Source organism: Garra rufa, chromosome 21 (assembly GCF_049309525.1).
Source record: "Garra rufa chromosome 21, GarRuf1.0, whole genome shotgun sequence".
NCBI lineage: Eukaryota > Metazoa > Chordata > Actinopteri > Cypriniformes > Cyprinidae > Garra > Garra rufa.
This window is the reverse complement of record NC_133381.1, coordinates 3,931,204-3,956,158: the sequence shown is the minus strand read 5'-3', so window position 1 is coordinate 3,956,158 and position 24,955 is coordinate 3,931,204. Positions and strand designations below refer to the sequence as shown.

General features: G+C 29.5%; 1 protein-coding gene across 1 annotated transcript in view; it reads right to left on the bottom strand.

Annotated features, from left to right (window-relative positions):
* Positions 1-1,887: 1,887 nt before the first annotated feature.
* Positions 1,888-24,955, bottom strand: part of sntg2 (syntrophin, gamma 2) — a 96,579-nt gene continuing 73,511 nt past the window's right edge. Inside the window, exons 15-17 of the mRNA XM_073827180.1 lie at positions 10,946-11,038; positions 4,816-4,926; positions 1,888-2,667 (exon numbers count right to left, since the gene is read on the bottom strand). Coding sequence (XP_073683281.1) covers positions 2,536-2,667; positions 4,816-4,926; positions 10,946-11,038 — 336 coding nt within the window. The 3' untranslated portion in view covers positions 1,888-2,535. The remainder of the gene's footprint in view (positions 2,668-4,815; positions 4,927-10,945; positions 11,039-24,955) is intronic.

Sequence of the window (24,955 nt, the reverse complement as noted above, 5' to 3'; positions counted from 1 at the left end):
GCTGCGGCCTGGGTCTTACCTGGCGGCTCCTGCTCCGGATCCCTTCTGTCTCCTCCATGGCTCCTCCCTCCGTCTGATCCATTCTGGACCCTTCTATCTCCTCCTTTGCTTCTCCCTCCATCGGATCCACCCTGGACTCTGTTGATTGTCCTCCTCGAGGGAGTCCATCCTCCGCCGAAGAATCCTCCTGCATAGACTTTGTGTTTTCCATCCCTCTCCATCCTTTTGTTCCACCTACCAGTCCACTTATCTCTTCATTCCTTGTCTACAGCGCGAGGTCGCACCTTCCGGGAGGGGGGAGTAATGTAACACCCCCATCATTCTGTCTGTCTTGGTTTCTCCCATATGCCCATATTTGGTTTTCCTGTCATTAGTGTCATTCCCATCCCCTGTCTATGTCTTGTTAACCTGTCTTTATTAGTTTATTTCAGTTCTTGGTTCAATGTCCAGCTGTAAGGTTACCTAGTGTGTGCGTTTGTGTTTTTCTGCCTTGCCTGCCTGTGAATTACCCTGCCTGTGGATTATATTAAAGAACTTTGCATTTGAATTCAACTTCGTGTTGCGCCCTTCCTACACGCACCGTGACAGTTGGATGTTATCTTTGGAATTGAAATCATTGATATACTTTTTTGGGTATTTCAGTTTATCTCATAAAACTATAGCGAGCTAAACTAGTAGTAGTACTGACTGTGTCTCATTAACGTGGTTGAACATGAGAAAAACGGAGGAACAGACAAACTGAATCAATTGAGTGAGTCATTTATGCTGGAACTGCTCCGACTGATTTAAACTTATGGCAGCAAAAAAACTGATCAAAAGAGCCATTCATTTTTTGAATTTTGACATCACTTGTAATAATTTTAGTGATGGCAATAATAAATTAATAATTTTGATTCGTTTGCTAAATTTAGTAGAGATGCTACATGTCCCTACCAATATCCAGCGACTAGTTTGGCAAAAACCCATTGCTAAATAAATAATTACATTTACTTGATAATCGAAAGCCTGGGGAAATTGAGAGGCTCTCGTTTGCAGGGTTTTCTATTGAAATAACTCAATTTCGCAATGTGACCACATCTTGAGAGCAACATTAACACTGATGCTTACCTTAGTAAACACCACTAATTAGTGGCCAGAAAACACCTTAATGATGTGTAAATATTGCCATCTCACAGGTCTGATGTTCCTGCACTTTAGAGTGAAACTGTTACCGACTGGCGTCAATGATACTTGACAGAAACAAAAGAACCAGCTCATCTGACGTAGGGCCACGGCTCCTGAAGCTCTTCACGGCGATTCGAGTGTCCTAGATGGGGCGGTAATTGATCAATGACGTGTTTGTCCCTCAATACAGCACTGCTGGCTGAATCAGTCGAGACTCTTTCCCTATAAATGTTTCTTCCTCCGTCTCTGGAGTTTAATTCAGCACCGATCCGCCTCTCTGAAGCCCAGCAGAGCACAGAGACGCTGCTTTAGTATTCACTCCAGCTTCCAAGAGTCCAACGCTTCAGATGGGCCTGTTCGTGACAATATGAGTGCATTACGTAACTTAGCTGATTTTTGAGGATTTGATTTCTGAGGCATCATCATCGTCAATATTTGTTTAGAATTTGCATATTTTAAAACATTTTCACACAAACAAGGCCACTGTTTTTTTTATATATTGTAACTACTGCATTCACCACATAAATAATAAAAGGTACAACCAATTTCATTTATCACAGATTTTTAAACTGCAAATATATATATGGGGGACTATTATATATATATATATATATACAAACACACACACACACACACTTTTACATATGAGCATTTTCTCTTTCATCTGAAGCCACACAATAATCATGCCGTATTCCGTCAGCAATGAGCTAATCATTCCTTTATTTGGAAAAGAACTGGAATAACATCAAACTAAATAGAACAGTAGTTTAGGGACCTTGATTTTTAGAAAATGTCAGTTTTTGAGGACAGTAGCTGGCAAGACTGTCTATTCACTGTTAATGAAACGACTACTTCATAATAACACGTATCAAATCAGTGTAACATAGGTAGCACTTTAATTCAAATGGAGGCAACCATCAGAAGGGACTTTAAAAATTGTATATATGACTTGCTATCATTATGCTTTGTGCTAAATGAAGAGGTTTGAGGCATCAAATAGAAAACAAAAGGGCAAAAGAACACAAAGTCTAGTTTGGTTGATATTACAGCTGGAAGTCTCAGAGTTTCACCCGTTTTGCCCTGGATTTGTCAAATTGTCAAATGCAGTTCATGCATCAACTTATAATGCCGTATGTCAACATCTGCTGTGCTACATAATCGGTTTAAGCATATGATTGATCATATTAGTACTGTAGGTAAGAAAGAAATCGTAACTCAAAGCATGTCAAAATATCATCTACTCAAAGTGCTCCTTAAACGTCGCTCTGGATTTAGAAGATTCGTACAAAAATAACAAGAACTAGATATATATTGTGCATAAAATCAGAGAACCAGACGAGATTGTACATGTTTCGTCACACATGGATGTTTCTAGCTGCTGCACATGTACTTCTGCGTGAGACTTTGATTGTTGACAAAGACGGGATCCACCGTGGCCACTTTAGCAGCGATGAACGAGTGAATGCAATGAAGGACGGCCGTCAGATTGGCGAACTCCAGCTCCTGGAGGAAAAGAAATCACATTAAAATATGTTTCTCATAGGGATCATACAAAATGCATGTTATTGTTTATTAAGCACTGACCTGAATAAGATATTTCACATAAAAGATGTTTACATATAGCCTAGTCCTCAAGAGAAAATACTAGTTGAAAAAGTTTCAAAAGTTTACATCCCCTTGATTCTGAATACTGTGTTATTACCTGAATGATCACAGCTGTGTTTTTTGTTTAGTGATAGTTGTTCATGAGTCCTTTGTTTGTCCTGAACAGTTAAACTGTCTGCTGTTCTTCAGGAAAAATCCTTCAGATCCCACAAATTCTTTGGTTTTCCAGCATTGAGGACAACTGAGGAACTCATATGCAACTATTACAGAAGGTTCAAACACTCACTGATGCTCCAGAAGGAAATACAATGCATTAAAACATTATTTGTTTGGAGGCTATCCAGGACCGGCTTTGGAAATAACGATGTCCAGTGACAAGGTAGAGTATGTTGCATGACTTTATGAAAGACTTTATGAAAACGAAATAAAACATGATAATGACATAGTTTGCTTTTTTTTTTTTTTTTTTTTTAAAGCAAGTCGCATTTGTAGTCTCATTTGAACTACAAAACCACGACCCAAACTTACATAGTGCTGTTCTGCTGAATACGTTTTAACCCTGTTATGAGTTGATGAACCACTGACACGAGTTCGGAAACATTATTTTAGGGTAAAAAAAAAACACTCCTTAGTGTTGCTTTAAGATCCGGGGGGTGAAAACTTTTGAACAGAATGGAGATGTTTAAATGTTTCTTATTTTGCCTAAATATCATTTTTTTTTTCATTTCGTACTGCCCTTTAGAAGCTACAGAAGTTTTCTCAGGAGACAAAATAAGTTAATTTACCCTGATCCTCAAATTCCAAAAGTTTTCACCCCCCGACTCTTAATGCATGGTTTTTCCTTCTGGAGCATCAGTGAGCGTTTGAACCTTCTGTAATAGTTGCATATGAGTCCCTCAGTTGTCCTCAGTGTGAAAAGATGGATCTCAAAATCATACAGTCATTGTTGGAAAGGGTTCAAATACACAAAAATGCTGGAAAACCAAAGAATTTGTGGGATCTGAAAGATATTTCTTTAACAGCAGACAGTTTAACTGTTCAGGACAAACAAGGGACTCACGAACAACTATCACTAAACAAAAAAAACACAGCTGTGGATCATTCAGGAAATGACACAGTATTAAGAATCTAGGGGATGTAAACTTTTAAACAAGGTCATTTTTATAAATTCAACTATTATTTGTAAACATCTTTTATGTGAAATATATTATTCAGGTCAGTACTAAATAAACAATAGCATGCATTTTGTATGATCCCTCTTATTTTGGTCAAATAATTAATATTTTGCAGATTCTGGAAAGGGGGATGTAAACTTTTGACTTCAATTGTAGAGTTAAAAATTAAACTGGCTCTAAACATCTTGACTGAGTTTGATCGAGTAAACGTCAAAATAACATTCATAATTTTTCCAGATAAACACTTACTGGACTGAAGCAGCTTGGCTCTACTTGATTCTCCATGAATCATTTCTTAGTCTCAAATCTGATCATCAGGATCTTTTGAGGAAAAAATTTCTAGAAGATTTATTTCACTGTTCCTCATTGGATGAAAGATCTTCACAAGCCTCCAAAACATCATTGGATTGCATTGCATTATATGCTTGGATCATTTCAATCTGATCTTACTAGGACATTTTATTGGAGATATAAAGTGACGGCTGATATTTAGATCATTTTATGTTAGCATCTGCTGTACTGTTATAAAGATCTCATTGAATTCCGTCACATAAATATCAGCATCTGCAGCATATTGCACAGTTTTGCTCAGTTTGAGTCTCCAAGCTGTTTTTTCTCCATATTCTCACTGTATCAGACTATATGAGCCATAAAAGCCTGATATTATATATGAAATATACTCAAGAGACCAAAACATTTAGATTATTTCATACGTCAGGCTTTACAGGGTTAATTATGTCATCTCATTTGACTATTTTATTATTTTAATAATAAATCTGACATTAAAACAGTCAAACGAATATTGTATTGATACAGGATCGATGTTGACTTGACATTTCATCCTAATATTTTCATGTAAACACATCCTGACCTTCATTTCGATCTGTTTATTCTCTGAATTCTGGAACAGGAGCTTCACTCGTGTCTTGCCGTCATCCGATGAACCCTTCAGCTGGGAGAATTTGTATTTCCAGATGGTTTTCTGTGGAACAGCAGATGAAAAATATTAAGCAGAGAAGACTGACATGCAAAAGCTGTGCACATGAGAAATCAGGTGGTTATTCAATGAGAAACTTCACATGAAACCCTATTCACGTCTGTGTTTTGACTTAAACGGTGATGATACAGTATCAGAATTTCCACAAAAATACTGGACAGCACGACGGCTTTCAACACTGATAATAATCAAGTTTCCTAAGCAGCAAATCAGCTTATTAGAATGATTTCTGAAGGATCATGTGACACTGAAGACTGCAGTAATGATGCTGAAAATTCAGCTTTGATCACAGGAATAAATTACTTTTTAACACAGATTCACACAGAAAACAGGTATTTTAAAATCTAATAACATTAGGTAGGAAATTTACAAGATAACTTCATGAAACATGATCTTTACTTAAAGGAGAAGTTCACTTCCAGAACAAAAAATGTACAGATAATTACTCACCCCCTTGTCATCCAAGATGTTCATGTCTTTCTTTCTTCAGCCATAAAGAAATTTATGTTTTTTGAGGAAAACATTTCAGGATTTCTCTCCATATAGTGGACTTCTATGGTGCCCGCGAGTTTGAACTTCCAAAATGCAGTTTAAATGCAGCTTCAGAGGGCTCTAAAGGAACTTATCTAGTGAAAAAAAATGTCATTTTATATACTTTTTAACCTCAAATGCTTGTCTTGTCTAGCTATATGCCTCTATTTGAGTATTCCAGTTCAAGATAGTTAGGGCATGTCGAAAAACTCTCATCTCATTTTCTCCTTTAACTTCAAAATGATCCTTCATTGCTACAAAAGTACCGACTCAGTCTTTACAAAGTGAACATGCAAAGGAGATAAAACGGCCTTTACAAAAAAGATTTTAAATTGGAGGAGAAAATGAGTTTTTCGACATACCCTAACTGTCTTAAACCAAAATACACAAAGTACATGCAGAGCTAGACAAGATGAGCGTTTGCGGTTAAAAAGTGTATAAATTGTCTTTTTTTTTAAGGCGAGACACTGCAGGTGAATAGGGTAAAAAAATTAACTAATAGTTATGACCTTACTTACCCAGTTGATTGATTACATTGATAATTGCAAACATTTTTTGTATTACAAGTTTTCTAAAATATTACGTTTAAATATGCAAATGAGCCATTATTTAATGAAATATGCGCTAATTTGCATACATTTCTAGAACAAAAATCTAAACACTGGATGAAGTCAGTTTCAATATTCTAGTTTAATTTGTTTGACATATTAGAGTCAAATGTTTTTACAGAGGGGATTTTGGGTATCTTATTTTGTCAGTCCATACTTCAGAAAAAACTTACAACAGACAGGAAACACTATATTTTTTTACCATTTTTTGAGGAATAAAATGTATAAAATCAAGCAAATTATATATGAACAAATCCCTCTGTAAAAACCTTCAGGATATAGACAGGAATAAAAATGTAAAGTTCGGTGTGTGTAAGTGCTACTGAAGTGGATATTTATGGCTCAGTGTCGGAGAAAAACACATTTTGAGAAAACGGCCTTTAAAAATATGGATTGTAATTGAAATCTATTGACACAAATAGATAAAGTGCTATAAAAGAAACATGTAAATGTGTCTTTTGGACGTTTTTTTCCCACTAGTCTAAAAAGAAACTTTATGAAGAACAAAAAAGCCCAAAATCTCAAATTTGACATGTGCATGAAAAAACAGCATTTTTGCCTGCAGTGTCTCTCCTTAAATGACAGATCGTTTAGTTAAGACCCTTCTTCCTCAGCTAGGATCTTTTAGAGCCCTTTGAGACTGCATTTAAACTTGCGGACACCATTGAAGTCCACTATATGGAAAATATATATTATCATGTATATGTTTTCCTTAAAAAACATAATTTCTTTATGACTGCAAGATAGACATGAACAAATTGGATGACAAGGGAGTGACTAAATTATCTGTACATTTTTGTTCTGGAAGTGTTTTTCTTAATATCCTATTGATTTAGGGCATAAAAGAAAAATCTATAATTTTGACCCATACAATGGCTAATGTTGGCTATTGCTACAAATATACCCGTGCTACTTAAGGTCACATATTCATACTAAATACCAAAAACTTTAAAGCAGACTTTTCTCTGTTAAGATATCTGTTCATTTATACCATCTAAGCCTTTTTGACCAAAAAAAAAAAAAAAAAAAAAATTATTTTAATGTACAAGCTGAAAAAAAGTTTCAAAGTCACTGTCTGTATGAACTGCATTTTAAATGCAACTTTTAATCATTTTAGAAACCTTCACATCTTAAAATCCAGACAGTGTCACGGCATTGAATTGAACACCAAATGATGTTTTATTCACTCTGAAGGAGGAAAGTTCAGTCTTTTGGCTGATATTAATCCAGAAATGAAGATTTCTGTTTATTTCTCTCTCTGTTCTTTCTTTATCCTTGGCACAACAACAAAGCTGCAATAAAAAAAAGTCCATCTCCTGTCGTCTCTCACATTAAAATCCAACAACATATTTGTTTAGAGCTTGTAAACAGTGCTTGATCTGTGCAGATTTCTCTCCTGATTCCCCGGAGGAAGCATTATTATGGATTAAAGAGTCTGAATAATGGATTTGTTTCTTTCAAACACCCATCTTTTGTCTTCCCAAGATGTTAACTGATGGACTGGAGTGGTGTGGATTATTGTGATGTTTTTATCAGCTGTTTGGACTCTCATTCTGACGGCACCCATTCACTCCATTGGTAAGCTAGTGATGGAATGCTACATTTTTCCAAATCTGATGAAGAGCAGATTTTTATTTTTGGCTGCACTGTTCCTTTAAAAACCCTCTGGTTGTGTTCGGGTCAAACTGATCCAGAAAAGATTTTCTTTTCCTCGAAAATATTAGTTAACGTTATCGCATTGGACTCAAACTTCCTGACTTTGTTCACACAGGGTATAAGTACTTCTCATAAATTTTGTACAAATTTTCATAAAAAAATATATATATATATATATATATATTTTTTGTGGTTTTTATTTCACCTAGTCACACTTGTGGTGTTTCCGGTCAAAAATGACCCGACTCCAAACAATTGATTATAAATCTCTCATTCTGCTATATTTTCACCAAATATTGGATTCAATCTTTTTGTCAACTTGTTTTCTTTCATTTAGGACTGGTTTTGTGTTTCTATTTGCATCTGAGTAATCATAGGCCTCATTTATCCTAAAGTAGGCACCTAATTTTTTAAATGAAAAAAGCATTTTTTCTAAATAATTTTTACAATATGAGATACAAAATTATGAAAATTAGCACTGTTTATCACACTAGTGTGCTTTAATGTTTAATCAGGAAGTTTGCTTTTAAATGCTTTTATTTTGTACAAAATTGCAAAAAGTCACAGTTGTGGTGTTCCCGGGTCAAAAATGACCGGACTCCAAACAATTGCTTATAAATCTCTCATTCTGCTATATTATCACTAAATATTGGATTCATTCATTTTGTCAACTTGTTTTCTTTCATTTAGGACTGGTTTTGTGTGTCTATTTGCATCTGAATAATCGTAAGCTTCATTTATCTGAGAGAAGGTACCTTGTTTTTTGAGTGAAAAAATCTTTTTTATGAATAATTTTCACAATATTAAACAAAAAAATTATGAAATTTTGCACTGTTTATTATACTAGTGTGATTTAATGTTTAATCAGAAAGTTTGTTTTCAAATGCTTTTATTTGTACAAAATTGCAAAAAGTCACACTTGAGGTGTTCCCGGGTCAAAAATGACCGTACTCCAAACAATTGTCTATAAATCTTTCATTTTGCTATATTATCACCAAATATTGGATTCAATCATTTTGTCAACTTGTTTTCTTTCATTTAGGACTGGTTTTGTGTTTCTATTTGCATCTGATTAATCGTAGGCCTCATTTATACAAAAGCAGGCATCTCATTTTTTAGTAAAAAAAAGCATTTTTTCTGAATAATTTTCACAATATGAAATAAAAAATATTATGAAAATTTGCAATTTATCACACTAGTGTGCTTTAATGTTTAATCAGGATGTTTGCTTTTAAATGCTTTTATTTTGTACAACACTGCAAATTTTTAGAATTTTTTGTTTAATATTGTGAAAATGATTCATATTTTTTTTTTTTCACTCAAAAAACTCTCTCAGATAAATGAGGTCTACGATTACTCAGATGCAAATAGACACACAAAACCAGTCCTAAATGAAAGAAAACAAGTTGACAAAAAGATTGAATCCAATATTTGGTGATAATATAGCAGAATGAGAGATTTATAAGCAGTTGTTTGGAGTCCGGTCATTTTCGACCGGGAACATCAAAGGTGTGACAGGAATCCGAACAAAACCAGAGGGTTAAATTAGTCAATAAAGCACTTTCATTTCACGAGGACTGTAATAAAGCTCTTTCATTACGGGTAGTTGAGCTGGTTTGGGTTGAACGTGCAGATGTGATCAGCGCATCGTAACAGAAGACTGAAGACAATCACGTTTCACACACTTTTCACTGATGTGCAAATCACCGCCTGCTATTGGAACCAAGAACAATACATGCCAGATTTAGACGGCACAATTAAATTGGCCTGTCAGCCTCGTAATCAGCCCGTGTTACTTTATTCACACTCTCTCACGAGGCCAGATCCACACGCTTCTGCGTGAATCACAAATCATGCCATTAACCAGCACCTGCTGAACTCTTCAGCTCAAAAATAAAATATGATTAAGCTGTAATTTAGGAAACTAGTTCTATTAAAGGGTTCAACGGTTACGGCTTACATGAGGATGTCTTTCGTGTGTTTGGAACCGTCTTATGATTTGATCAAACAGGATGAATGTTTTGGAGTGACACAAACACATTAGAATTCAATAGAGTCACTGATAATATACTGTAAATAAATGGATAAAAAGTTAGAAAGGGATTTTCAAAACACTGGAAAAACCTACTGATCGCCAACTAAAACAATGTTCACAAGAAAACATGTTTTATTTAGACATTTTGATATTGATAATATTTAGATTTTTAGAACAAAAAACTAAAACAAACTAAAGCAAACAAACAAATAACACGGATGGATAAAAAAATATTAATAAAAAATAAAATAATATAGGGATAATTTCTGAATAAACTGGCAGGAAATAAATAAATAAACAGCATGAATAAAATAAAATATAAAAAAATAAATCGAAATAAAAATATATTAAAACTAAACATGGCTGGATGGATTTTTTTTCCCCCTAAAATAGGGAAGATTTTTGAATAAACTGGCAGAAAAATAAATAAGTAAATGAATGAATGGGTGATATAAAAAAATAAAATAAAATAAAATAAAATAAAATAATTTAAAATAAAATAAAATAAAATAAAACAAAATAAATGGCAATATTTCTGAATAAACTAGCAGGAAATAAATAAATAAATAAATAAATAAGTAAATTGAATGAATGAATGAAAATGAAATAAAATAAATAAACAACATGAATAAAATAAAATGGGAAGGTTTCTGAATAAACTGGCAGGAAATAAATAAATAAGTAAATAAATAAATAAACAAATGAACGAATGAATGAATGATATGGATGGATAAAAAAAATAAATTGGCAGGATATAAAATAAAACTAAATAAAAAACTAGGGATCATTTCTGGCAAACTGGCAGGAAATAAAAAAAATAAATAAACTACATGAATAAAATAAAATATAAAAAAATAAATCAAAATAAAAATATATTAAAACTAAACATGGCTGGATGGATAAATAAAACAAACAAACAAAAAAACACAGACTTCTAACTGGATATTTTGATAAAAAATAAAATACATAAAAATGAGTATAAATAAATAAATATAACTGAAAATAAATAAATAAAAACAAATAATCTAGCGAGCAGAAGAGTAATGAAGTGAAATACTGAGTGTATTATAGCGGCGGTTTATTCTGAGTTCAGTCCTGTCAGGACTCAGCTGTGAGTTTCTGCTCAGAAAGCCAATAAGCAGCAAAAAGCAGAGGCGCAGTTTGATTTTCTTACTTTTGAGATGCTGTCGGAGCAGGAGAAGCCCGACTCAAAGTCGAGCGTGAAGCATAGGATCTTCCCTTGACTGCTGCACATGTAGCTCTTCGACTGCACACAAACAACAACAACAACAACATTTACACACAAAGCTCAAGAGCGCATTGTTTGCTGTAAACACTTTAAAAACAACAGACAACATTCATATTTAAATCGCTGAACATCCAACACTCCTGATCTTGTATGCTTTATATTCCCGGGAACAGGACAGGTATGGCACGGTTGCCATGGAAACGGCTGGCCAACGCTGCGCTTAGAGAAACTATGACTAACAATACACTTTCTGAAAAAAAATCAATGTCCAGACAAGTGATCCTCCAGTATCATCGCATACTAGGGTATTACCACAGTAAGAGTATTTATGCATGTCTGTATGTATGTATGTATGTATGTTTTTTTTTTTTTTTTTTGTACTAATTTCTTAAATAAATAGAAACAAAAAACATGGATGGATGGAAAAAATAAATAAATAAAATGGAATATTTTTGAATAAACTGGCAGGAATGAAAACAAACTAACTAATTAATAAACAAATAATAAGGATGGGGGAAAAAAGGGAATATTTCTAATAAACTGGCAGGAAAAAAAAATAATAACATGAATGGATGGATAAAATAAAATAAATAAGTAAATTGAATGAATGAATGAATGAATATAAAATAAAATAAAATTAAAGTAATTCATAAACTGGCAGGACACAAGTAAATGAATGAATAAATGAATGAATGAATGAATGGATAAAAAATAAAATAAAATAAAATAAAATAAAATAAAATAAAATAAAATAAAATAAAATAAAATAAAATAAAATAAAATAAAACAAAATAAAACAAAATAAAATAAGTAAGATTTCTGAATAAACTGGCAGGAAATAAATAAATAAATAAATAAATAACAAGGATGGAAAAAATAAAATTTAATTTAAAAATTTACTTAAAATAATTCAATTTACTTAAAATAAAATAAATAAGTAAATTGAATGGATGAATGAATATAAAATAAAATAAAATTAAAGTAATTCATAGACTGGCAGAACATAAGTAAATGAATGAATAAATGAATGAATGAATGAATGAATGAATGGATAAAAAAAATAAAAATAAAAAAAAATAGGTAAGATTTCTGAATAAACTGGCAGGAAATAAATAAATAAATAAATAAATTACAAGAATGGAAAAAATAAAATTTAATTTAAAAAATACAATATTTTTGAATAAACTGGCAGGAATTAAAACAAACAAAAACAAATAAACAAACAAATAACATGGATGGATAAAATACAATAAATAAAAAATAAAATAGAATAGGGAAGATTTCTGAATAAACTGACAGGAAATAAATAAATAAGTAAATAAGCAAATAAACAAATTAATGAATGTCATGGATAGATAAAAAAAAAATAGGGAATATTTCTGAACAAACTGACAGGAAATAAATAAGTAAATTGAAAGAATGAATGAATATAAAATAAAATAAAATTGCGAAGATTTTTGAATGAACTGAAACTGTCAGGAAATAAATAAATAAATAAATAAATAACAAGGATTTGAAAAATAAAATAAAATTCAATTTATTTAAAAAATAAAATAGTTTTGAATAAACTGGCAGGAATTAAAACTAAGAAAAACAAACAAATAACATGGATGGATGGAAAATAAAATTAAAAAATACAAATTTAATTTAATTTAATTTAATTTAAAAAATAAAATAAAAAGGGAACAGATAAATAAGTAAATTGAATAAATGAATATCAAATAAAATAAAATAAAATAAAATAGAGAAGGTTTTTGAATAAACTGGCAGGAAATAAATAAGTAAATGAATGAATGAATGGATGAATGGATGGATGGATGGAAAAAAATAAAACAGGGAAGATTTCTGAAGTAAACTGAATAAATGATTGAATGATTGAATGAATATAAAATAAAATAAAATAAAATAGGGAAGATTTTTGAATAAATTGACAGGAAATAAATAAATAAATTGAATGAATACATGAATGAATGAATGGATGGATAAAAAAATATAATAAAATAAAATAAAATTAGGAAGATTTCTGAATAAACTAGCAGGAAATAAATAAGTAAATAAATCAATAGATAAATGACGGAATGAAAAAATGACCAAATGACATGGATGGATAAAAAATAAAATAAAATAAATGGATAAAAAAATAAAATAAAATAAAATAAAATGATTTTTTGCCAGTTACTATGATACTATGGTACTGGGTATTTATGTATGCGAGCATCTCTTTACATTATAAAAAAGATAATAAAATAAAATAAAATAAAATGGGAAGATTTCTTAATAAACTGGCAGTGCAGCGTAGCAGGAAATAAACAAATAAACACATTGAAGATAGATGGACAAAATAAAATCCTCTTGGTTTACCGTGGGTTTAATAGTTTCTATTGCTCTCATTTGTAAGTCGCTTTGGATAAAAGTGTTTGCTAAATGGTTAAAAATAAAATCAAATATGAATCAGTCAACATGCATGCTAATAAGTAACTAGTTAGTAGTAAGAATTGCCTTAAAAGTCCTTAAAAATTGACTGACTGAACAGAAATCTTTAGTGAGAGCATTGACAGATCTCAGCAGCATCTGAAGCCTCTGTGTGATTGCGTTTGATCATCTGAGAGTCTCAGTGTTTGCTTCACTATAATTAGATTCCTGGAAGTTTGTGCTTGTGGTTGATGTGATTATAGAGATCGATATTCACAACACACTGGCCCTCAAAATTACATTACATTACAGTGAACTGATGCACAATCCCTGAAGAGCAATTGACTGGCATTTCAGCAGCTCGAAAGAAGTTAAAACTGCTTAAAATAGAATAAAATAAACGTCTCTTTGAATAAAGTGTCTGTCAAATGAATGAATGTAAATGCAAAGTTTACCGACCGATTAACTGATTAAATGTTTATTTTTAAATAAATAATTCAAATAAATAAATAAATAATTTATTTAAATAAAAACATTTTTTAAATAAATTTAAATTAAAAAAATATTTATTTATAAATAAATAAATAATTTAAAATAATAAATAATTTATATAAATATAAATAATTTATATTGATAAAAATCTGAATATATTATACAATGAATAAATAAATAAATAAATCATGTATTATTATTTATTTAAATAAATAAATTATTTAAATAAAAAATATTTACTAGATGCAAATTATAATTGTGAAAATTAAAAAACAATCATAAAATATAAAAATATATTATATAATAAATAATTTTTAATATTTATTTAATAATAAAAAACAATAAAGTTTTTTATTTATTTAATTTTTATTTTAGTATCAAGTATCAAGTTAAACTTAAAATTAAAAATAAATAAACACAAATTGTAAAAAAATATATTTGTTTTAATAATTTTTCTGTTTTATTCATAATTTTTAGTCTTTTTTGTCTAAATATATTTTTAATTATTTTCGTCCAGTTTTTCTTATTCTAGTACAATTTTAGTATCAAGTTAAACAATAATAATAATAATAATAATAAATAAACACAAATTGTAAAAAATAAAACATTAAAAATAAAGAAGTAAACAATTAATTAACTTTAAATAAAGTGTCTGCCAAATGCAAGAATGTAAATGCAAATTTAATGACCAATTAACTGATTTAATGTTTATTGTTAAATAAATAAAGAAATAATTCCAATAAATAAAGAAATAATTTAGTTAGATAACTATATTTTAAAAATAAATAAATAAACTATTTACAATTATTTATTTAAATAAACAAATAATTTAAATAAAAATATTTATTTATGAATAAATAATTTAAAATTAAAATATTAAAATACATTAAAATATATAAATATATTATATAATAAATAAATAGTTTATTATTATTTAATTGAATAAATAAATAATTTAAATAAAAATATTTATTTATAAAAAATAAATGTACTGTAAGCAATTACTGTAGAGTACAAGTACAAAACTTTACTGATTATTTTTTAATAATATCACAATTGTAATTTGCATCTAATTAATACTATTTCACACCCTAAATTAAAATGCGCAGGCAGTTAAAAGCATAACCAGAAACGCGTTAGTCTGCTTTGCATTTGCAAATCAAATCCTGAAACGAGGAAACATTTGTATCTAAATATGCATGAAATGTAACAGTAATGTTCAGAGTATTACAGTTAGTGACTCTTGAAATCAATTAGGCACGAGGAGGGGAGCGAGTTTTTTGCAAACGCCCGCCGGTGACATTTGGATTCTGCAACATCATCAAGCAATCTGTCGAGCCGGAGAACAAGCCATTAAAGTTCGTCAACACAGCTCTGACTAATATGGATGGAGCAGGGGAATTACGGCCTGCCAGCATTTCTCTGGGGTCCTTATTATTTTCTGCATTAAACTCTCCCTTACAGCTCAGAAAATTTGGGAACAGTGTTACTTTACAATCACACAGATACTATTACAGTTTTCATTTACATCAGGTATTTATTTATTTATATATGACTACAATTTAAACAATTATTTGATTTTAGTTTATATTTTAGTAGTTTTTTTAATGTATGTCTAAATAGTTTTTTTTTTAACTTAATTTAGTACCAATTTTGTATTAACTAATAAATAAATAAATAAATAAATATTTAAAATAAAAAATCACTAAAACATTTATTTAAAGAAACACTAAGAATGAAACTAGGCTGACTAGCAAGTTGCTAGCACATTTTTAACATGGTTCTAGCATGATTAACAAGTTGTTAGCTTGTTTTTAGTATGTTTATAGCATTATTAACATGTTACTTGCATTATTAACATGTCATTAGCAAGTTACTAGCATGTTTCTAGCATGATTAGCAAACTATTAGCATGTTTCTAGCATGATTAGCAAGTTACTAGCATGTCATTAGCATGTTTCTAACATGATTATCAAGTCGATTGCATGTTTCTAACATTATTTGCATGTTTCTAGCATGATTAGCATGTAATTTACATGTCATTAGCATGACTGACAAGTTACTAGCATGTTTCTAGCATGAATAACATGTAACTAGCATGATTAACATGTTACTAGCATGTTTAGCAAGTTACTAGCATGATTCTATCATGATTAGCAAGTTGCTAGCATGTTTACACCATGCAAGCTGTTAGCATGTTTCTAGCATGATTAACAAGTTGCTAACATGTTTCTAGCATGATTAACATGTAATTTACATGTCATTAGCATGACTGAAATGTTACTAGCATGTTTCTAACATGATTAGCAAGTTACTAGCATGACATTAACATGACTGACAAGTTACCAGCATAAGCAAGCTACTAGCATTTTGCTAGCATGATTAACATGTTACTAGCATGATTAGCAAGCTACTAGCATGTTTCTAGCATGATCAGCATGCTATTTACATGTCGTTAGCATGATTGACAAGTTACTAGCATGATTATCAAGTTAATAGCATGTTGCTAGCATGATTAACATGTTACTAGCATGATTAGCAAGTTACTAGCATGGCATTAGCATGACTGACAAGTTACTGGCATGTTTCTAGCATGATTAGCAAGTTACTAGCATTTGCTAGCATGATTAACTTGTTTCTAGCATGATTAACAATTTGCTAGCATGTTTCTATTAGCAAGTTGTTAGCATGTTTCTAACATGACTAGCAAGTTGTTAACATGTTTCTATTAGCAAGTTGTTAGCATGTTTCTAGCATGATTAGCAAGTTGTTAACATGTTTCTATTAGCAAGTTGTTAGCATGTTTCTAGCATGATTAGCACGTTGCTAGCATGTTTCTAACATGATTAGCAAGTTGCTAGCATGTTTACACCATGATTAGCAAGTTGTTAGCATGTTTCTATTAGCAAGTTGTTAGCATGTTTCTAGCATGACTAGCAAGTTGTTAACATGTTTCTATTAGCAAGTTGTTAGCATGTTCCTAGCATGATTAGCACATTGATAGCATGTTTCTATTAGCAAGTTGTTAGCATGTTTCTAGCATTAATAGCAAGTTGTTAACATGTTTCTATTAGCAAGTTGTTAGCATGTTTCTAGCATGATTAGCAAGTTGTTAACATGTTTCTAGCATGATTAGCAAGTTGTTAACATGTTTCTATTAGCAAGTTGTCAGCATGTTCCTAGCATGATTAGCATGTTGCTAGCATGTTTCTAACATGATTAACAAGTTGCTAGCATGCTTACACCATGATTAGCAAGTTGCTAGCATGTTTACACCATGATTAGCAAGTTGTTAGCATGTTTCTATTAGCAAGTTGTTAGCATGTTTCTAGCATGATTAACAAGTTGCTAGCATGTTTACACCATGATTAGCAAGTTGTTAGCATGTTTCTATTAGCAAGTTGTTAGCATGTTTCTAGCATGATTAGCAAGTTGTTAGCATGTTTACACCATGATTAGCAAGTTGTTAGCATGTTTCTATTAGCAAGTTGTTAGCATGTTTCTAACATGATTAACAAGTTGCTAGCATGTTTACACCATGATTAGCAAGTTGTTAGCATGTTTCTATTAGCAAGTTGTTAGCATGTTTCTAGGATGATTAGTAAGTTGCTAGCATGTTTCTAGCATGATTAGCAAGTTGTTAACATGTTTCTATTAGCAAGTTGTTAGCATGTTTCTAGCATGATTAGCAAGTTGTTAACATGTTTCTATTAGCAAGTTGTTAGCATGTTTCTAGCATGATTAGTAAGTTGCTAGCATGTTTCTAGCATGATTAGCAAGTTGTTAACATGTTTCTATTAGCAAGTTGTTAGCATGTTTCTAGCATGATTAGTAAGTTGCTAGCATGTTTCTAGCATGATTAGCAAGTTGTTAACATGTTTCTATTAGCAAGTTGTTAGCATGTTTCTAGCATGATTAGCAAGTTGTTAACATGTTTCTATTAGCAAGTTGTTAGCATGTTTCTAGCATGATTAGCAAGTTGTTAGCATGTTTCTAGCATGATTAGCAAGTTGTTAGCATGTTTCTAGCATGATTAGCATATTATTTACATGTCAGTTGGAGTTTGAATAGTGTCGGTTCATTTGAACATTTCGTCAATGTAAGTCTATGGGATTTTTATGATTTTGAATCTTAAATTTGATGAAACTGTATGTCAGATCAGTCAGATCTGATTTGGTGGTTTCTAGCTCTAGGAGGAGTAGCATTCAGAAATTTAGTCTAAGAAGAAGAATAAAAGCTTAAGCAGCAGATCAATAGGTTGTCTTTCTCAAGCCAACCTAACTGCATGATCTTTGAATATACAGTATGAACTCAAGCTTCAGAGGTCCAAACATCCTCATGAATGATGAGGGTCTCAGACTCCTGGTGCTCATCACAGGAGGCACTGAGGGTTTACTCTGAGCACAGACGAGCCGCCGCGCATGAAATCCAGCTGCCAGAGGAAGCCGACGCCAGAGAAGCGGATTTGCGGCTCTTACTGTCTCCTCGCGTAAGCGGCGCCTGTCACATGTAAAGCACAGAATACACGCCGCTAATTGGAGAGCTTCTCCTGAGGGATGAGAAAAACACAGAGTGAGGTTTGTCGAGGATTTCCTTGTCAAGCTGAGCGAAGAGAAAGTCGGCGTACGCTGCAGATGCGCCACATTTCTGCTCTGCAGTCTGTGAGAACACATGCATTATCACTCAAACATGCAACACTACACTGCTCCTCATACAAAACCCTTTCAAGACTATACTCGAAAAATACTAATGTGTAGCTTTTTGTGAATTTATCAAATTGCAACAGACTTTTTATTTTTGTTACTGTTTGTGTAAATTGTGTTTTTGTAATTTTTAATGGTTTTGTTTTCATGTCTATATAGTTTTAATTAATATCTTATTTTAGTTTAGAGTTGTTTTAATACAATTTCACTATTAAGTAAAAAATGTAAAATAATAAAAAAAATAATAAAATAAAAATAAAATAAAAAATACAATTTATTAACAATTAAACAGTTTTTAATTTAATTTAATTTTGTGTGTTTATTAATCTTAGTATTTTATATAAATATTCTGTATTTTATGCATTGCTGCAGTTTTAGTATTTTAGTACCATTTTAGTACCAGCTTAAACTAAATCTTTTTTTGTTGAAGTTTTAGTCATTTTGTTGTTTTGTTTTTAGTGGTTTTGATTTGTATATATGTCTATACAGTTATTATTAATACCTTATTTTAGTTTTAGTTACTTAAGCACAACTTCACTATCAAGTTCATAATGTAAAAAATAACAAAATAAATAAAAAATATTTAATTTTAAATTGTCACTAATTTTGTGTTTATTAATCTTAGTATTTTATATAAATATGCTGTATTTTATGTACTGTAACAGTTTTAGTTTTAGTATAATAGTACCATTTTAGTATCAGGTTAAACAATTTTTTTTGTTGTTGAAGTTTTAGTCATTTTGTTGTTTTGTTTAATTATTTTTAGTAGTTTTTAATCTTTTTTTGTAACATTTAATATCAAGTTATATAATAATAATAATAATAATAATAATAAAAAATGATAATAAAAAAATGATAAATACAAAAATTAAAAACTAAAAAATATTTTATCAGTTTTTTGTGGTTCTTTTTTATGTCTATATAGTTTTTATTAATAACTTTTATTAATATGTAACTATTTTAGTTTTAGTTACTTTAGTACAATTTTACTGTTAAGTTAAAATGTAAAAAAGTAACAAAATTAAATCATTAAAAATACAATTAATAAATTTTAATTTTAGTAATTGTGTTTTTATCATTTTTAATGGTTTTGTTTTTATGTCTATATAAAACAATTATCAAAGCAAAGTCTATATAAAACAGTTATAAAATATATATATATATATATATATGTTTATATGTTTTTAGTTATTTTACTACAATTTCACTATCAAGATAAAAAATGTAAAAAAGTAAAATATTATAAATAAAAAATACAATTAATATATTTTAATTTTAGTAATTATGTTTTAATCTTTTTTAGTGGCTTTGCTTTTTTATAGAAGTCTATATAGTTTTATTAATATCTTATTTTTCAGTTTTAGTTATTTTAGTAAAAAATTTTAGTTGAAAATTTATAATAATAATAAAAAATAAAAATAAAAAATACATACAATTTACTAACAATTAAACAGTTATTTAATTTTAAAATTTCAGTAATTTTGTGTGTGTTTATGATTCTTGGTAGTTTATATATTTTTATATATACTCTTTTTATGATTTTATACGTTGCTGCAGTTTTAGTTTTGGTATTTTAATACCATTTTAGTATCAAATTAAACTAAATCTTTTTGTTGAAGTTTTAGTCATTTTGTTGTTCTTTTATTCATTTTTAGTAATTTTAAATTGTAAAGTTTTTTTGTAACATTTAATATCAAATACAAAGTAGTAAATTTTAAACAAGTAATTAATTTTAGTTAGAGTAATTGTTTTTATAATTTTTAGTGGTTTTGATTTGTATATATGTCTATATAGTTATTATTATTATTATTATCTTATTTTAGCTTTAGTTACTTAAGTACAATTTCACTATCAAGTTAAATATTTAAAAAATAAAATAAAAAAATAAAATAAAAAATACAAGTAACTAACAATTAAACAGTTCATTTTTAAAGTTGTATTAATTTTGTGTGTATGTGTGTGTGTGTGTATATATACACACACACACACACACACACACACACACACACACACATATATACATATATATACATATATACATATATATATATATATATATATATATATATATATATATATATATATATATATATACAGTTTCAGTTTCAGTTAACTATACAAACCCTGATATGAGTACATCTGGTTTAGTGGCAACTTAATTTGTTTTATAATTAATGAACTACAGATGCTGAACTGAATCAACACCGACCTGACAACAGTGAAAACAGTCATGATCTCTTCTGTCTGTAAATAAAATCACGTTAAGCCCTTGTTGTGTTTGCTGATCTTAATGAATGGCAATAGATGCACGACTGCAACATCTGGACAAACAAAGGCTCATTCATTTTTATGGGTTGCTGTTTTTAGTTTTACTGCATCTCATAAAACACATTCACATATTCTATACAAGTATGTGAATGCAAACATGCATGCAATGCAGACTGTAATTAACAATGCAATGCATGTAAATGCACTGGCCAATTGCATGTGTGCATTTGCATAAAATACACACATCATTGCATGTTAAGTATGTACTGTACAACAAAACTGTGTGTTTGCAATGCACTGGCCAACTGTCCACAGGTATGTTTAAATACTTGCGTAAAGAATGTTTCTGACAAAGACAAATCTAACAGCCTAGAGAACAAACCACTAATCAAACACTAATTGAAATCCTCGGTCACCTTTAGTTGCATCCCAAAGGACAACGTCTGGTATCAGCAGATATGTGTTCATTTTTGACGTGGTCTGTGATTATGCTCACAATGCAGAATGAACTCCTGTCTTTCTCGAGGGGTTTTGAAGCGTAAAGCTGTTCTTTAACACACTCATGCATCTCTCATTGCCATCAATCACTAAGTCCTAAACGAGAACTGGACAATCATGGACTGACTGATGAAGGACAATAACATCACCAGCGGAGTGACGCGGAGAGCAAAACTCTGAGTCTGCAGATATTGTTAGTGAATTAGTGAATGTGACTTTCATCTTAATTAGTTGTGTTTGTTTAGAGAAGAAACACTAGGGTCAGAGATCTGAACAAACACACAACATTGAGTACTACACCTTTCTTTCACGTGCTTCCAGTAATATAAGCTTTTACATCACATGTGTGTGTATATATATAAAATGTATAAATATGAATGATGTTAATTTATTTGTTTGTGTATATATATGTATATACTAAAACATACTATATATCTAATATAAATAAATAACAATTTATGAAACAATATACATACACATGTATAAATATCTAAAATATATGAATATACAAAATACACAAATCTATCTATCTATAAAATGTAAATGTATTTATTTGTGTGCGTGTATATAAACAATATCTAATCTGAAAAAAATAAATAAATATTTACTTTTGTATAAAATATAATACATTATGTATAACTAAAAAATACAGAAAATAAATATCTATATTTAATATAGATATTTAAATATCTATATCTATCTATCTATCTATCTATCTATCTATCTATCTATCTATCTATCTATCTATCTATCTATCTATCTATCTATCTATCTATCTATCTATCTATATCTATCTATAAAATATATAAATATAAATCTAAATTAAATAAATAAATGTCATAAATTGTAAAATTTATGAAAAAGGGAAATATGTAAATAAGATATATTACATTTATTAAATAGTTCTGTTTCATGATATATAAAATATACACAATATAAATCTATAAAATGTATAAATGTAAATAACAAATTATATATAGTGAAATAAATAAAATAAATATGTAATAAATAAATAATAAATAAAATAATAAATAAATATTTACTTATCATACTTAGATGATTTAATTATATATAAAAATCTAATATTAAATCTAATTATGTATACATATATAAAAATATAAATATATGAAAATATAAAAGAATACATCAATAAAATATAATAGTTTTGTTTTATAACTAAATATATAAATATACAAGTATCTATCTATAAAATGTATAAATATAAAAAAACTTTATGAAAAATAAATGAATTGTAAAATTTATGAAAAATGTAATATGTGAAATATAAATAAAGATATATAAAATATAATAAACTATGCTAAAATGTATAAATATAAACAATATATATATATATAAATTATAAAATAATATATAAATATATAATTATTTAAATAAATATTTAGAAAATAAATATATAAATATACAAATATCCATCTATAAAATGTATAAATATAAAAAAACTTTACGAAAAATAAATGTCATGAATTGTAAAATGTATGAAAAAATGAAATATATGAAATATAAATAAAGATATATACATATATACATACATATATATATATATATATATATATATATATATATATATATATATATATAATAATTATTATTATTTAAATATTTAGTAACTAAATAAATAAATATTTAATTGTTATAAATACTTAAATATTTAATTAAATCATCACACTAGTGTGAATTAGCTGAAAGTAGGCATATCAAATTTCTTCTGCTCTTTCAGAGCGCCACAGTCTTCATTCATATGAGAAGTGGATATATTTGGAGTGGACTGGTTTGGTTCAGATGATCTGGCCTCAGGAGCAACTGTCCATTCATCTAAACCCAGATCGCAGCTTAGTGAACCCAAAGAAGTCGTGATCCTGAACTCCCGCTGACTCCCTCACATGAGCGCAAGCATAAAACCATTACACAATCCTTCACGCTGCTTCATAAAACTGTCACACTGCGGTCCTACGGTCCGTCCTGCGCACGGCACGCAGAGCTAAGGGCGCCTGAGCCGTACGGGGAGCGTTCTGGATGGACAGTGGCAGATAATCAGCGCCGCATTTCCGACTGAGTTTGGGAGCTTTGCATGTTGCCCTTCTGTATCTGAGCATTGCAGTGATTTAAATTGCCTCTGACAGCTTCGTTCCTTTGTATTATTTATAAATGTCTGGTTAAGGGTAGGCAGTAATACAGCTCGTAGGCTCGTGATGCTTTCTGACCCTTGGTTTTCCAGCAAACGGGGGTAAAAATGCACCAGAATCCTTGAATAGGCATTCGTTACAGCCTCAGGATAAAATCCAATAAATATGATATAAAGAATTAGTGGAAAATGTTTCGAATGGCTGGATTCATGTCCTCTATTACAATAATTAGCTATAAAAAATAGAACAAATTCATAAAATTCTTCTTTTACATTTCACGAACTTGCATTGAATTTGATGAAAGAGCTTCCTTCAGGATGGATTTATAACCCAATTAGAGAGAATTGCATTCAGCCTGTGTTTCATGAATGAGAGCCATTCTGTGCAATTTGCTTGAATGTAGTTAACATGAAAAATATTCACAATTCCTAATGAAATGGTATTGAATCAGGAAATACAACATGCTGGGCATGTTGACATGAAATCATTTTTAAAGAGCCATCAAAGAGTCTGAACCAATCATTCAACTTCTGAAGGCACTGATGCAGTCACTTCACAAGAAACCTATTTTTTTTTTTTTTTTTTTTTTTGGATTTAGGTAGTTATGTGGTAAATAAATGCATTAAGAACTTTAGAAGATTTGCAGACTGATATCCAGACTTGCTTGAAATGAACATGTTCAATGGATAAAAGCATCTACTAAATGCACAAATGTAAACTTAAATGCTTGGTACATAAGAGAGCTTATATAATGATTATTTATAATGTTACAACTGAGGTAAAAAGTTTCAGAATCTGCTAAATGTTAACTATTTTACCAAAATAAGAGGGATACAAAATGCATGTTATTGTGTAGTGTATTTAGTTTCATATTTACCAAATGTATATATATAATTACTATTTTATTTTAATTTTAAAGCTAGTTGCCAATGCACCATTTCTTTAATTAAAAATATAAAACACAACTAAAACTAATAAAAAATAAATAAATAAACAAAAGGTCAATCTAGGGTTATTATAATTGACTAAAACCATTTTAAAAAATCATTACTTTAATGCTAACTGAAATAAAATAAAATATATCATTTTAATTCATAAAAAAATTGAAACGAAAACAGAAAATATAAAATTAATCATTAAATGCATTTAAACTAATTAAAAATACCAGTGAAGCTCAGTGGTTTAACATTGGAAAATTAAGTAATTAAGACTAATAATTAATCATTAGTATTGTGATTTTCAGTTGTACAATAAAATAATAATATTTTGTATTCTGTGATTTAATTTAATTTAATTTAATTTAATTTAATTTAATTTAATTATTTAAAGTGTGAACATCCCATTTAATCAGGTTTTTCAATTGTATTTATTTATTTTTATTATATTAGTATTATTAATTTTTAATTTGTGTACACATC